Genomic DNA, 15,057 nt, shown 5'->3' on the forward strand with positions numbered 1-15,057 from the left:
CTTGACAAGGTAAGTGTCTGGCTGCAGGGCCATGCAGCTGCAGGTCCTGGAAGGGTCTCGTGCTGGGTCTTGTTTCTGGGAGGGCAGTGGGCAATGCAGTAGGCTTTGAGAGTCCTGCTGGGTTGCCCTGCGAGGTGAGGAAGTCTGGCAGAAGCCCCTTGGAGTGCCCTAAGCCAGCTGCCCTGTCAGCCCAGAACACCCTGCCCTGGCTGGCCATGCCGGGCTCTCTGTCAGCTGCCCCGTAGCTCCTGCAGCCATGGAGATGCCCCTTGGCAGGTCCCTGTTGGTGGCAGGGTGCTGCAGGGCAGCGCTGAGCACAGCCGAGTGGGATGGAGTTTGTGAGCACGGGCAGGGGGAAAGAAGAGGTGGGCGCAGTGCAGCAGCTCCTGGCAGGGACAGCTGCAGGCAGCACAGAGGGGCAGGCGGCCAGAAGGAGCTGTTGGCAGAAACGCCGTGGCAGGGGGGATTCGGGCACCTCGTGGCCATGCCCTGCAGTGCAGACACCTTCCCCTGGAGCAGCCCCTCCCTGGCCTCTTCTTCCCCTGCAGCCCATGGGCTGTGGGGCAGGTGGGGGTAGAAGAGAAGGTAGAGCTCAGAGAAGGAGATGCTCCCAAGCTCTGTCTGTGTGAGAATTTCACTCAGAGACAAGGTGAGGTTTCTGTCCAGCTGCACTTGGACTGGGGATTCTCTGCTCTCAGTTCTCTACAGTTTCTTCTCAGGGACACTCCAGAGCTGGTTGGACCTGTGGCTCAAAGACAAGAAACACAGGGTAGATTAGAACACAACTTGTGGGCAGTGTCCTGTGTAACTCTGCATTCAGATGAGTTGTTTGAAATAACACTGAAAAGCTTATTGATCTGACCAGTGAACTGAACTTGAGCTTCCCCCATGTTCCTGATTCCTTCCTCCTGTATACCAGAGAGGACTCCTCTGCAGCCTACAGCAGCCCCTGCTCCCAGTGCCACTCTCAGCCAGCACCAACCACAGCTCAAGCAGGAGAGATGCCAAAAGATTTTTGTGCAAAGAGAGAGGCTCAGGTTACGGGGTGCTTTAAGAGACACAATAGGTTTTCCTCAGAGAACTCTGTTTTAACATTCTTCTGCATTTTGCTCTTTACCTGGAAAGCATGTGTAAGGACAGCAAATGCCCAACATCAGCTCTGTGAGTGAGTTCCTCCTGCTGGCATTCGCAGACACGCGAGAGCTTCAGCTCCTGCACTTCGCACTCTTCCTGGGCATCTACCTGGCTGCCCTCCTGGGCAACGGCCTCATCCTCAGCGCCATAGCCTGCGACCACCGCCTCCACACCCCCATGTACTTCTTCCTCCTCAACCTCGCCCTCCTTGACCTGGGCTGCGTCTCCACCACTCTGCCCAAAGCCATGGCCAATGCCATCAGGGACACCAGGGCCATCTCCTATCAAGGATGTGCTGCACAGGTCTTTTTCTTTTTGTTCTTTATATCAGCAGAATATTCCCTTCTCACTGTCATGGCCTACGACCGCTACATTGCCATCTGCAAGCCCCTGCACTACGGGAGCGTCCTGGGCAGCAGAGCTTGTGCCCAGATGGCAGCAGCTGCCTGGGGCAGTGGCCTTCTTTATAGTGTCCTGCACACAGCCACTACATTTTCCCTGCCCCTCTGCCAAGGCAATGCTGTGGACCAGTTCTTCTGTGAGATCCCCCAGATTCTCAAGCTCTCCTGCTCAAAGTCATTCCTCAGGGAGGTTGGGCTTATTGTAGTGAGTGTTTCTTTAGTCTTTCTTAGTTTTGTTTTCATTGTGCTATCCTACACGCAGATCTTCAGGGCAGTGCTGAGGATGCCCTCTGAACAGGGCCGGCACAAAGCCTTTTCCACATGCCTCCCTCACGTGGCCGTGGTTTCCCTGTTTCTCAGTACTGGTATGTTTGCCTACCTGAAGCCCCCCTCCATCTCTTCTCAATCCTTGGATCTGGTGGTGGCTGTTGTGTACGCAGTCTTTCCTGCAGCTCTGAACCCCCTCATCTACAGCATGAGGAACCAGCAGCTCAAGGATGCCTTGTGGAAACTCTTCAGATACATGCTTCTTCATCAGTAATATTGAAGCCACCAATCCAGTCAAGACTCATGTTTTTTCTATAAAATTGTTAGAATACTGTTTTTTTATACTTCTTTGTAATATATTATACCGCATCTTTAGATTTTCATTTAATAATGGTATCTTTATTTTCATATATCTTAATTACTCTTATTTATTTATTTATTTATTTTTCACACAAATATCTCATGTGCCTGTAGAACCATGCCTGCCTTGTAGATAATTGAGAATCTGTCAGAGCCTGATTGGTCTCAGTATTCCTCTCTTCCCACCTCCTCTAGAGCTGGGGAGCACCCCCAGCATGCAGGAGGGCCTCAGGGCCAAGAGCCCAGCTGATACATGCAGGAGCAGCCCCGGTAGCCCTCGGGGCTGCCCCTCCCTGCCCGCTGGGCTCTGCCTCTCTGCTGCCTTCCCCTCCCTGCCCGCTGGGCTCTGCCTCTCTGCTGCCTTCGGGTCGGGGCTGCTGCTTCCCTGGAGCTATGGCCATGACGAGCAGCAGGACGTGGCCTTTTCACTGCTGCTCTCTTTTGGCTTCCACATTTTGCTTCTTTTTTTCTGGGTAAGCCCTGATATCTTGTGTACCTTGGTGACAGACCTGTTTTCTCTGCAGTGACATCGCTGCGGCTGCAGGCAGCAGCAGGCACTGTGCAGCCCTGGGTCACAGCTGCCTCCCTTCTAGCACCACAGTAACAAATGGGGTTTTATTTGGGACATCCTGGAGTGAAGAACATATAGACTTAAATTCCAAGGACACTCTGTGAGGGACCAAGGGCTTGACCAAGAGCTTTATGGCAGCACCTGACAACAACTGGTCTTGGACTCATCTGCATGGCACTTCCCCCCTGCAGTGGGGCTCATGGCCACTGTCAGCATGGAGAGGAATCTGGAGCTGCCAGGAGATGTCAGGGGATCTGCAGGGAGAACATGCAACGCTGAGTTGGTAGGGATTAGAACCTCATAAAATTAATGGCCATCCAAAGAAGAGTTTGGTAAAGAAAAAGGGGAATATGAGGAGTCCATGGGCTAAGGACAGCTCTGCCATGCCAGGAGTGGTGGTGAAGAGCCAGCAGACAAAGGTCCCTAAGAGTGTAGAGTAATTGAGGATAACCTTTTTGAGGCCTCATGGACCAGATCTGGTGCAGCACTCGCCTGCCCTTTGTGCCCGCAGAGACACCCCATGGCCCTGCCCAGCACTGCCCTGTGCTGCTGAGCCATCACGGCAGATGGAAAGGGGGTCAGCAGCAGAGATCCCCATGGAGTTGGGTCTACTGCCCACCCTGAGCAGCACAGGCAGGGGGAGAGACCCCCGGGGATTCAAGGTCACCACAACCCCTGTCTCAGCACAGCAGCACTGCCAGCTCAGGGCCCTGCAGGGAGCACAGGGCAGGAAGCAGCAATGGCTGGCCAGGCCAGCACGGACACACTGCCCTGGGCAAGGCTCTCTTGGAGCAAGGATGGCCCTTGGGAAGAGCAGGGCAGCATTGCTGGGCCTGCACTGATGGGGAAAGGGCAAAGGGAAAGCTCTTTGTGCAGGCCCCTGCTCGGGGCAGGCTGCTCTGTGGCTGGGCCAGGCCTCTTGTGCTGGCCTGGGGAGCGGGGCTGGCCCTGCGGGGCACAGGCACTGTGTGCTGGGGATCTCCCAGGCAAGAGAGCAGGGCTCCTGCAGCTTCATGGACCTCCATCTATTTGCACCATGGACACCTCCTTGCTCAACGCATCCAGCAGATAAACACCTATCGGCCACCTGCTTTGTCTTCTTCTAGAGGAACTGGGGACAGAATAGCAAAACCAAGTAAAACTCACAAATTGTGAGCCACAGAAGGCCCTGATGCTGTGCAAGAAATGCTCAAAAACAGCAACCACAACTGTGGGTGACCATCACTGGTCACACAACCAAAACACGGTACCACAAGGGGCTGCTTTGCAGAGAGTAACTCCGTCCCACCAACAGCCAGTACAGGGCCCCTGATGGACAAGAAGACTCCCTCTGAGCTCTGGAAAGACCCAGGAAGGTGCTAATAAGCACCAGGACAATTGAGGAAGACTAAAAGCCCTTCTGAAGGGTCACTGAGTACCACCTGAGAGGCAGTGCTGGGCAGTGAGGAGGGCCAGGAGAAAGACTTGTGAGAAGGCTGTGAGAAACAAGGAAATCCATGGCTTTAGCAGATCCTTAAAGTCCTGCCTGAGTCCCCAAATGGAAAGCAATCTATGTTTGTGGGTTGACGAGAAGGAAGTGGTGAGTCCCGAATGGGGGACAGAGCTGAAGGGCCCTTCGTGAAGCTGTAATGATGGAGAAGTGTCCACCCTGCATGTGTGCCTCAGCCTGGGAGCAGGGGCCTGCCCATGTTTTGGGATGGCTGGGCTGTGCTCAGCCATGCCCCAGGAGATGACCTTGCTCTCTTCCTCCCCACCACTCCCCACACGGGGCAGGCCCTCAGGAAACACCCCTGAGCCTGGAGATGCACCAACCTGCTGCAGTGAGGTGCCACTACTGCAAGAGAAGAAGGGAGGGTTGGAGAGACACATGGGGCCTGCGGGCAAGAGTAGTGTGGTCTGGGGAACTGAGTGCCTGGGAAAAGTTACCCTGGAGCCATAGAAGCCATTCTGGAAAGAAAACTTGTAGGCAGGAACCACACTTTTGTGGCAGTGCTGAGCTGCTGGGCACATTATGCACAGTGCTCTGATGGACTTGTGTGTCCTTTTCCATCATGTCTTAAGTGACGCTTTTCTCAGGAATAGAGTAGCCAACAGAGCACTGACAGATACAAGGCTATTCCCCGGCTTCAACCTGTAAACTTAATTTCTAAACCTAAATGCTACTCAGCACCCTGACAGGAATTCACTACTCTAATGACTGACCTCAACGTATCCCTAGAAGACAAAACTCAGCCCATAGCCGCTTCCCCCAGCTCTTACTCTCTTAATCACTCTGATTTCTGCTCTTAATACTAGCATTAAAATGGCCTATTTAACACTAGAAAACTGCTTAAGAGACCTAAACAAAACCCTAACTCCAAATGAATGTGTTGGGCCATGGACCTGATCAGCTTGTGGGCCACAAGGAGGAGATGGGCGGGAATACTATGAGGAGCTCAGCTCTGCCTCAGGATCTCCTGCCCCAGCAGGAGGAATGTGACTGTGGCAGGGACTGTGAGGTCACTTCTGTCTCTGCACTTGATAGGGCAGCAGCAGGAACTTGTCACGGAAAGGGACTGTGAGGTCACGTGTCTGGAGGTGGCAGGTCACCCTTGAATTCTCCCTGGCATCTGCAGTTTTGGGCTGACATCTGGCAGTGGCCCTGCTAGGCCAGCAGAAGGCACCTGCTTGGCATGCTGACTGGGGGATCCCCTCTGCCTCCAGACCAGGAAGAAGGTCCCCATATGGGTTGTCCTGTCCCTTCTGCTTGAGTCCATGACTGCACAGCAGCAGGCACAAGGCTTGGCTGTGTCTAGCCAAGAAGCTGCAAGGCCAGCAGCAGGCCCATGGCTTGGAAGCTGCTGCTGAGGTGACTTGTGTCTGGTTGGCTGAGAGGCCGCAAGGAGCCTGCTGAGTTGGGATGCCTACTTCAGGAGTGGTTTCCACCCTGATGGAGCTTTCTGTGGTAGTAGTAATGAGCAGGAGAGAAAAAACTGCTACAAAATGCACCATGGAAGATTTGCACTGGTCACGAGGAGGAAGAAATGTCCCTCAAAGGTTCATGCTGTGGTTCCAGAGGTCACCCAAAGAGTGTCTGTGATCAGACCCTAGCTTTGTGCTTCAAGGTACAGCTGGTGAGTGTTGACAAGACATGGGTGAGATGATGGAAATGCTGGGATTAGATCAAGGTGGTAAACAGAGATGAGTGTCTGCAAACTTTAGGGAAATAGGACAAAGTGTGACACAGCATAGGAAATTCTTAAGAGGACAAAGAGTTGGGTGCTGGCAAGAATTGAAGAATTCAACAGCTCTGAAATCTTTGTCCCTTTGTCTATAGCTTATGAGGAGACACGTTATGCTCATTGCGATGGGCCATCATTACTTCCTTGCTACCCTGTGGAGAGGCTGGGAGGTGTCTTACCAGTGTTCCTCTCGTGGCATCACACTGGCCACCATATCCCACAGACCCCAGAAAAAACCCTGAACCAGATATGGGGGTGCAGGATCTCCCCTCTAGTAGCCTTGGCCCTTCTGCTTCATCGAAGCAAACCAAAACTTTCATCAGCACAGTGCTTTGCCTGTCTGTAATCATGGCCTCCAGTTACCTGCCCTAACAAGTCTCTGGGGAGGCTTTGTTAGTAACAGCCCCCAGTGGGGCCCATTAATACTCCAGGTCACTTCAACTTGTCCTTCTGACTTTACTTGCTCAAACAATTGCATCATTCTCCTCCCAATACCTGAGCTTCATAGACAGCTCCAAATTGCACCATGGAACTCATTAAAATGCAGAAACTCCTAACATCTCCTCTGTAGTTTTATTCAAGACTTCAAGACTTGTAGAGCAAATTGTAGAGCTTTCATGGTGTAGTTAAGGAGGAATAGCACATAACAGAATCACAGAATCACAGAATCACAGAATTTCTAGGTTGGAAGAGACCTCTGGATCATCGAGTCCAACCTCTACCTAACGCTAACAATCCCCACTAAACCATATCCCTAAGCTCTACGTCTAAACATCTTTTGAAGACTTCCAGGGATGGTGACTCCACCACTTCCCTGGGCAGCCTGTTCCAATGCCTAACAACCCTTTCAGTAAAGAAGTTCTTCCTAACATCTAACCTAAAACTCCCCTGGCACAACTTTAGCCCATTCCCCCTCGTCCTGTCACCAGGCACGTGGGAGAACAGACCAACCCCCACCTCGCTACAGCCTCCTTTAAGGTATCTGTAGAGAGCAATAAGGTTGCCCCTGAGCCTCCTCTTCTCAATATAATAAAAATATTTTCTCATCTTAAAGGTTGCATTGAGTTGACTTTTGTTTGGGAGCATTATTCCCTAATTGATATTGATCTGGGGTGTCTCCCTCGGAGATGTGCTTGGGGAGGAAAAGCAGACTCTGGAGGTCTGACACTGCATGGACAACCTTGCTCCTCACCACTCCAGCCCTGCCATTTCTCTCATTGGCCACCTGGTGCTTGCTTCTCATTTCCTTACACCAGACTTCACTCAAGACTGCAGCTGGATGTTACACCTCCTTTGCACCAGCTTGCACCTTCTTTCCTTAGAAACCTGGCTGCACATAGGTGCAGAAGGGATTTTCCTATTTCCAACCAAAGAAAATGAAATCATGCAGCAATTTTCAAACAAACAAACAAACAAACAAACAAACAAAAAACAGCAAGATCCTCATGTTGTATGCCTTCTGTGAGGTTGACCTTCCCAAAAGGATGACTGTACAAGAACTGTTTTATACTGATACATAGGACATTAAAAATAACAGTGTAAGTATTGATTCATATCATATGAATTCAATGAGTAATGATGAGGTTCTTGCTAAGGAAACAATTAGACAGACGGCTGACAGATGGACAAGCTGGGCTGCTTCTACCTGACACTCAGAGCAGCCACTGGGTCAGTGAGAGCAGTCTGACTGATCAAAGAGTAAGGGGAGGGCAAACCAGGAGAACCATGGGATGTACATGGGTCCAGACAGGCTGCTGGAAAGGGGGCATTCAGCAGGGTCTGTTTAGTCAAAACTTGTGGATGTGCCTGGAAGATGAGGGAGCACATCACGACAGGAAAAGAGATGACTGTGAATACAGGTGAACACCAGTAGTTCTTCTCCTGCAATGAACATACATCCTGAAAATTCACATTTCTTCATGGTAGAAACTACACTGTGTGACATTTCATGAAAGGGATTGAATCATTTGAAGTGATGAGTAGTTGCTCTATTAGTTAAGTACTAATGAAATTACTGGGTACTGAGGCAGAGCTTTGCTGTCTGACCATAAGCAATCAGGGAAAACCGCCAGAGACTCCGTTGTATTTGAGGTACTTCCCTGGATTTGCAACTATCAAAAAGGGCTTTCAGGAGACCAGAGCCCTCTGAGGGATTCAGGTGGAGCCAAGTGGAGATCCCAGGGTACCTCTACTTCTTGGTCTTTATCCCCGCTACTACAGTCCAGCCCAGCACACAAAACCTCTTCAAAGACAACACCCCTTCTGCAGTGAATTTCGGAGATTGACCTAAAGTTGAGATGACCATTGGGAACCCAAGATATTCTCCTTTCTTCCTAGTAGACAGCTGAGCATCCATTTACCATCTTGGGTCATCTGCAGCAAATTCAGTTTACAAGACTCAAGAACAGGAAACGTCAAATAGCCAGGATACAACCCATCAGCTTGCTGCACTTTGGGAATCCATCCCCTTCCAACTACGGGTATGAAAGTGCAAAATAAGAGATGACCCATCAGGTCAATGCACAGAGTAAGGGAAAGTCATAGGTATTGTGCTGGAGTGGCAGAAGGCAAAAGGCATTGCGTTGGGCCTCAGACTAATCAAGGAGACCTAATCCAGTTCATCTCTGAGATAAAGCAAACGCTTTAAAAATTGTGAAGGACACTGAATCATGACCTAACATGAAGAAGGATGTACATCACTGGTGAAGGAACATTTTGTGCCATCAAAAAAGCAAACAAAAACTACAACACCTAAGGGTAACGTGTCCCACCCATGGCTCTCTCATCCCATGGGGTAGGAGAGAGGGAATTGACAGCCAAGGGACGCATTTGGGTGTGGAAGGTGGGGCCCAGCAGAGACAAGGAGTCAAGGCATTGGGTTGGGGGAGGCCAGCAGAAGCAGCCCAAGGGGTGGTGCTGCTTGTGAGGACACGTTTGTGGCAGCAGCCTGAGTGGGCAGCAGCTGTGCGCAGGCGAGGGGAGGCCAGGAAGCGCATGCCGAGAGCGCTCCTGCCAGCAGAGCCAAGGCCAGGGCCGAGCCCAAGAGCAGAGGCAGGCCCAGGCCAGGGGGCTGCAAGGGCCCTGTACTTTTTGGTACAAACTAATACAGACGAAACATGGAGTCCCTCAGCCCCATCTCTTTCTGCTGACTGTGAGACATGGGTTTGCTCTCAGATCTTTTCCTCTGACAGTCTCAGCAATGCCCAGTGATTGGACAAGACATGGGAACTGCACACAGGAAAACACTTTTACTGTGAGCAATATCAAGAACTGGATCATGTTTCCAATACCAAGCACTCGATCAGGTTTCCCCAAAAGTGGGGGAGTCCTACTCAACTGGAGATACAACAAACCCAACTGGAAATGGGCCTGGGCTGCCTGGTGTAGGTGTCCATGCATGGCTAGTGGGGGTGGCTAGATGGGCTTTGGAGGTCCCCTCCAGTCTCAGTGAATGTATCACTCTGCAGAGCCTGGCACTGTTTCTGAGAACTTCTGTACAGTATCTTCAAACCATCTGGACACTGGGTGCTCATGGGCAGAGGATCTTCTGGGGATGAACTCGTTCATGATGTAACCCTGAGGACAACATGAAGCAGAGATTAGAAATGTCAGCAACACCTCTGCCCATAGCAGTGTTCCCTCCCCCTGCCTCCACTCTCCTGCCCCTTCTTTCCTTCAGGATTAGAGTCATAAAGGACCTCTGGAGGTTTCCAGTGCTAAGATCTGCACTGAGCAGGGAGAACTTTCACATCAGATCAGGCTGCTTCCTCAGTGCTTCCTCCACCTCACTTTTGAAAGCCATACTCCTAGGGGTGCTAGCTGGAAGGCCAGTTCTGATTAAGTGGTGCTACAAGACAGCAGTGTGGAAGAGAAGGGTGACCAGCACCAAAATGACCATGTCCTGCTGCTCTCAGTGTTCATGGGTCCAAGAAAGTGGTGACCCTGACTCAAAGGCTGCAGGGAGAGAGTGTCTGCCAGGGCAGAAAAGGGCAGCCCCAAAGGAGGACACCAGGGCTTTCCAGCATGTTGCAGCAGGGATCTTCATCCCACAACCACTGCTGTACCTGAGAAGAGTGTATGAGAAATGAGATCCACAGAAACTGACTACCTGCTGGTTCCTTTATTTAGTTAGTTACAAAGAACTTAGCAGCACCTCTACATGAGGTCTTTGGCTTAGAAGAAAAGGTAGAAGGAGATAGAAGAACAAAAATAACTTAAATTTATAAAATAAAATGATAAAAATAATATTTAGCATATTGGAATAATATTGAAAAGGATGAACTATTTTTGAAATATAGGAACAAAGATGTTTCTGCCTTCTCCAGCTATACTTCAGGGAATCACATGCAGAAGATGGCTTCTTCATCGAAATACTGAATATAGCAACAACATCCCCAGTGCCTCCTTGAGGTCTTTATTCCTCATGCTGTAGATGATGGGGTTCAATACGGGAGGCAACACTGAGTACAAAACAGCCACCACCAGGTCCAGAAATGGAAAGGAGATAAAGGGGGGCTTCAGGTAGGCAAACACGGCAGTACTGAGATACAAGGAGACCACGGCCAGGTGAGGGAGGCACGTGGAAAAAGCTTTGTGCCGGCCCTGCCCAGAGGGCATCCTCAGCACTGCCCTGAAGATCTGAGTATAGGAAAAAACAATAAAAACAAAACAACCAACACCTAAACAGGCACTAACCAGAAGAAACTTGACTTCTGTGAGGTAGGCATCTGAGCAGGAGAGCTTGAGGATATGGGGGATTTCACAGAAGAACTGGTCCACAGCATTGCCTTGGCAGAGGGGCAGGGAAAATGTGTTGGCCGTGTGCAGGACAGCAATGAGAAAGCCACTGCCCCAGGCAGCTGCTGCCATCTGGGCACAAGCTCTGCTGCCCACGAGGCTCCTGTAGTGCAGGGGCTTGCAGATGGCAATGTAGCGGTCGTACGCCATGACGGTGAGAAGAAAAAACTCTGCACCAATAAGGAAGATTAAAAAGAGCACCTGAGCAGCACATCCTTGATAGGAGATGGCCCTGGTGTCCCAGAGGGCATTGGCCATGGCTTTGGGCAGAGTGGTGGAGATGCAGCCCAGGTCGAGGAGGGCGAGGTTGAGGAGGAAGAAGTACATGGGGGTGTGGAGGCGGTGGTCGCAGGCTATGGCGCTGAGGATGAGGCCATTGCCCAGGAGGGCAGCCAGGTAGATGCCCAGGAAGAGCGCGAAGTGCAGGAGCTGAAGCTCTCGCGTGTCTGAGAATGCCAGCAGGAGGAACTCACTGACAGAGCTGACATTGGGCATTTCCTGCCCTTCATCAAGGACACTGCACAGAAGGAAAAATAAAGACTGTTAGGGGAAATTTCCCCGAACAATACTCATTTCTTTTCTCATTAGAGCCTTCATATTATCTTTCTTTCAAGGTGACCTTTGTGTGTCTCCCTGGTTGTAGCCCTGCTTTGTGATTGCTGAATGTCCTGTACACAGCACACAACCACACAGCTCCACTGCAGTGGTAAATGTCGTTGCTATGGGCAAAAACCTCAGCCAGAAGTCACTTCCAGGAAGGCTGCTCTGTCCATCCCCTAGTGCCCAGCTGCTGGCTGCTTGAGGCACTCAGCTGGGGGATGGATGCACACAGAGGTTGTGCTGAAAAACCACATCTCCTTGTCTGCAGATCATGAAGAACAGCTCAGAAAAGCCGTGGTGCAGTCTGTAAGCAGAGTGAAAAGAAGGGATATTCTCAGGTTCGTCACTAAACTGTTTATGTCTCAGTTCAATGCAATAGGAAGCTCAGTCACCAGTGCAAATCCAACTACCCCATTAACATCGAGCCTGCCCCACAATCAGAGCAGGAAGAGGCAGGCAGAGAGTGCAGAAAGTGCCTTCTCTTTGCAGGCACCTCCTGCCCTTCCCTTCCCCTGCCCAAGCCCCTGGGCTCCCCAGGCAGGCTGAGTGCAGGGACCCTGCTCTGCACCACAGCCATGGGAAGCCCTTCCTGCACCCCCAGCTTCTCCTTCCTCCAGGACCAAAAGTTGCATTGCCCTCCAGCCAGAGACTTACCGTGTTCAGGGCTGGGAAGTGCTCTCCCCTAGTGAGCTCTGTGCATCCTGCCACTTCTGCTTGCCTTTAAGCACTCTGTCTCTGCAGGCAGTGCCCCCAGCCCTGCTGTGCTGTGCAGAGGAGCTGCTCCTGGGCACAGCTGTCTCTCTGCTTCATGGGACTTTTTAAAAAGTGTTTTCTCTGTCCCAGGAGCCCGGCCCAGCTCAGCAGCACAGCACCAGACCAAGGCACTGCAATCACCCCTCCGGGGGCTTTGCTGATGAGCCCACGAACCTCAGGCACACAGAGACAATTGAAGACATCTCTCCAGAAGTCCAAGTCAGAGGCAAGTTTCCTTCAGTGTCCCCCTGAGGGCCAGCACTGACACAGCCTTCCTTGGAGCTCGTTAGAGCAGAACCCTGGAGGCAGTGAGGACAAGGAGACAAAGGCAATGTCGTGAGGAATGTTTTAACAATTCGTGTCCATAAAGAACAATTCTGTTTGAATCCTGTCTGCCTCTGGGCCCTGCACTGGCAATTTAATTCTTGAACCACAGATGCAGTGTGTCCCAGTCTCCCCCTCATTCTAGTCAATTTATCAAGTCTTCAGAAAATACTCCTTAAATTTATGAACCTGTTTGCTTTTGTTATTCTGGACTTCTATTTCTAAAAGTTACAGCCTTTTTTCCTGTCTTCTTCGAGATTAACTTAACACTGCTATAGATGTGTCTGTAAATGGCTGGGGAAGAATGTTTTAATTACTTGTGAGGCGTCAAATAAGAAAGCTGCTTGTGTTTGATGTCTGGGAGTTTCAGAACAACTGATAACAACTAGTGACTGTTATGGGATACTATGCGGATCTTTGGTATCTGGTTAGGGGGGGCGAGAGATTAAGAGGAAGGAAAAAGAAGCTGAAGGACGGCTGGGAGACAAGACCGGCAGAGAATGTTCTATAAACTTGGAATGGTGCCAAGTAAGTACAAAGGTGGAGAGGAAGACTACGAGCCTTCAGCATGAAAGACCCCTAGAGACCCCCAGAAGAGACCCCCAGAGGAGACTGCGCATGCTCTAGTAGGAGGGACTGGACCCCGGAAGCTAATTATAATAATCTATTTTTTTGGAAGTAGTAATGAATATGTATTAGTCTAGGAGCATAAAAATCATCTGCTTGATGTAACTGGTGTGCGTCCTGGTGGAGCAGAGACTCCCGGTGCACCCAGCGCTGTTTGCTTACCTCTATTGCTTTATATTCTTTTAATAAATCCTATTTTTTTATTTAATCCTAATTTGAATCCTGAGCCATTTATAACAATATGAAGGTGATAGTGATGTGTAGGAAAACTGGATGTGTTTCACCAAGCACAAGGGTCAGGCCTTGTTCCGTGGCCCATAGGAAGGGAGATCCCTTCCCTTGACAGGTTGCTCAGGGCTCTTTGTGGGGCAGTAGGAGATGGGGATGTGCATTGCCAAGTGCAGGAGAATGGTATGACCCCTGCCTGCTTCATGGGTGCGGGCGAGGAGGCAATGAGGCCCTGGTGCTTTAACGATAAGCTGTCTCTTCATAGGCCTCAGTGGCAGAGACAACAGCCATAGCCATGGACACAAAGACCTGGGTCCTGTTGGGACTTTCAGCCTTTCCACAGCCCTCTATCCTGTCTAAACCTGGCTCTTAAAAGGACTCCCATACCTGCACATCGTTCACTGCCGGCTGCATACCCTTGTCCGTGTGGTGTCACACCAAGTCTGAGCTGAGTCTGGGAACTCAGATCTTCTTGGTGGCCATGCTCCTCATAAGGAGCTCTGTAGGAAGCTGACCTGGTTCCTGCTGAGCAGGCACCACTGCTCATATGACATCCCTCGTGGTGCCCAGGCCCTCCTCCTGCTGGACACTGCTCACTCAGCAGTGTCCCAGGCTGCCCTGATGTGTGGGGTTTCTCTTCCTCTGGTACAGGATTGGGCTCTTCTCCATGTGAAAGTCAAGAGTTTTCTGAAGTCAAAATCCTGCAATTTCTCAAGGTTCACCCACAGTGATGCTCCATTCTATCAGCTGTTAATGTCAGCAGGTTGACAGTTCAACCTTCCTGTGATTGTGTTATCTATGACTTGACAGCAACAGCAGCAAGAGCTGTAGGGAAATTTGGATAATTCAGGAGTAAGCACCTAAATGGAATTGCAGCATAGAATCACAGGAGAGTAGGTGATGGAAGGCTACCAGGTTCCATCTCTTCTGTGCTTCCTTCTCATGCATGCTGTCAGTTTATCTGCAGCTGTGTCCTGAATGTTATGGGGCTGTGCAGGTCAAAATTAGAAGGGCCAAAGCCCAGCTGGAGCTCAATCCATCAATTACTGTCAAAGACAATTAAAAAAAAATAAAATAAAATGAGATAAAAAATACATAATTAGTTTAAATGAAGGAGGATTAGGGAGAATCATAATGCTTTATTGGATTTTGGGGGGAAAACCTAGTGACAAGGGATGAGGTAAAGGCTGAGACACTTAAAGCCTTCTTTGCCTCTGTTTCTAGCAGCAAGACCAGTTGTTCCCCTGGACATTTCTTCCTCCTCATGGCCAGTTCCAACCTTCCAAGGCACACTTTGTGGCAAGTTATTCTCTCCTGCTCTTTCCTACCAACAAAGAAAGCTCCATCAGGGTAGAAACCACTCCTGAAGTAGGCATCCCAACCCAGCAGGCTCCTTGCGGCCTGGCAGCCAACCAGACACAAGTGACCTCAGCAGCATCTTCCAAACCAGGGGCCTCCTGATGGCCTTGCAGCTTCTTGTGGAGACACAGCCAAGCCTTGTGCCTGCTGCTGTGCAGTCATGGACTCAAGCAGAAGGGACTGGACAACCCTTCTGGGGGCCTTCTTTCTGCCTGGGTCCTCCTGGGTATGTAGGCAGAGGGGATCCCCCAGTCAGCATGCCAAGCAGGTGCCTTCTGCTGGCCTAGCAGGGCCACTGGCAGATGTTAGCCCAAAAGTGCAGATCCAAGGCAGAAGGCAAGGGTGAACTGCCACCTCCAGACAGAATTGACCTCACAGTCCCTTTCTGTGACACGTTCCTGCTGCTGCCCTATCA

General features: G+C 50.7%; 2 protein-coding genes across 2 annotated transcripts; one reads left to right on the forward strand and one right to left on the reverse strand.

Annotated features, from left to right (window-relative positions):
• Positions 1–1,143: 1,143 nt before the first annotated feature.
• Positions 1,144–2,076, forward strand: LOC311216543 (olfactory receptor 14J1-like; the record flags this gene model as incomplete). The annotated part of the gene is made up of 1 exon (XM_084298071.1): positions 1,144–2,076. One exon carries the CDS (start codon positions 1,144–1,146, stop codon positions 2,074–2,076), a length of 933 nt encoding a protein of 310 aa, XP_084154197.1.
• Positions 2,077–10,316: 8,240 nt separating this feature from the next.
• LOC311216544 (olfactory receptor 14C36-like) lies at positions 10,317–11,246 on the reverse strand (the record flags this gene model as incomplete). Its single annotated transcript, XM_084298072.1, has 1 exon — positions 10,317–11,246. One exon carries the CDS (start codon positions 11,244–11,246, stop codon positions 10,317–10,319), a length of 930 nt encoding a protein of 309 aa, XP_084154198.1.
• Between the last annotated feature and the right edge of the window lie 3,811 nt (positions 11,247–15,057).

The sequence above is a fragment of the Netta rufina genome (assembly GCF_964035555.1).
Source record: "Netta rufina genome assembly, chromosome: 18".
In the NCBI taxonomy this organism is placed as follows: domain Eukaryota; kingdom Metazoa; phylum Chordata; class Aves; order Anseriformes; family Anatidae; genus Netta; species Netta rufina.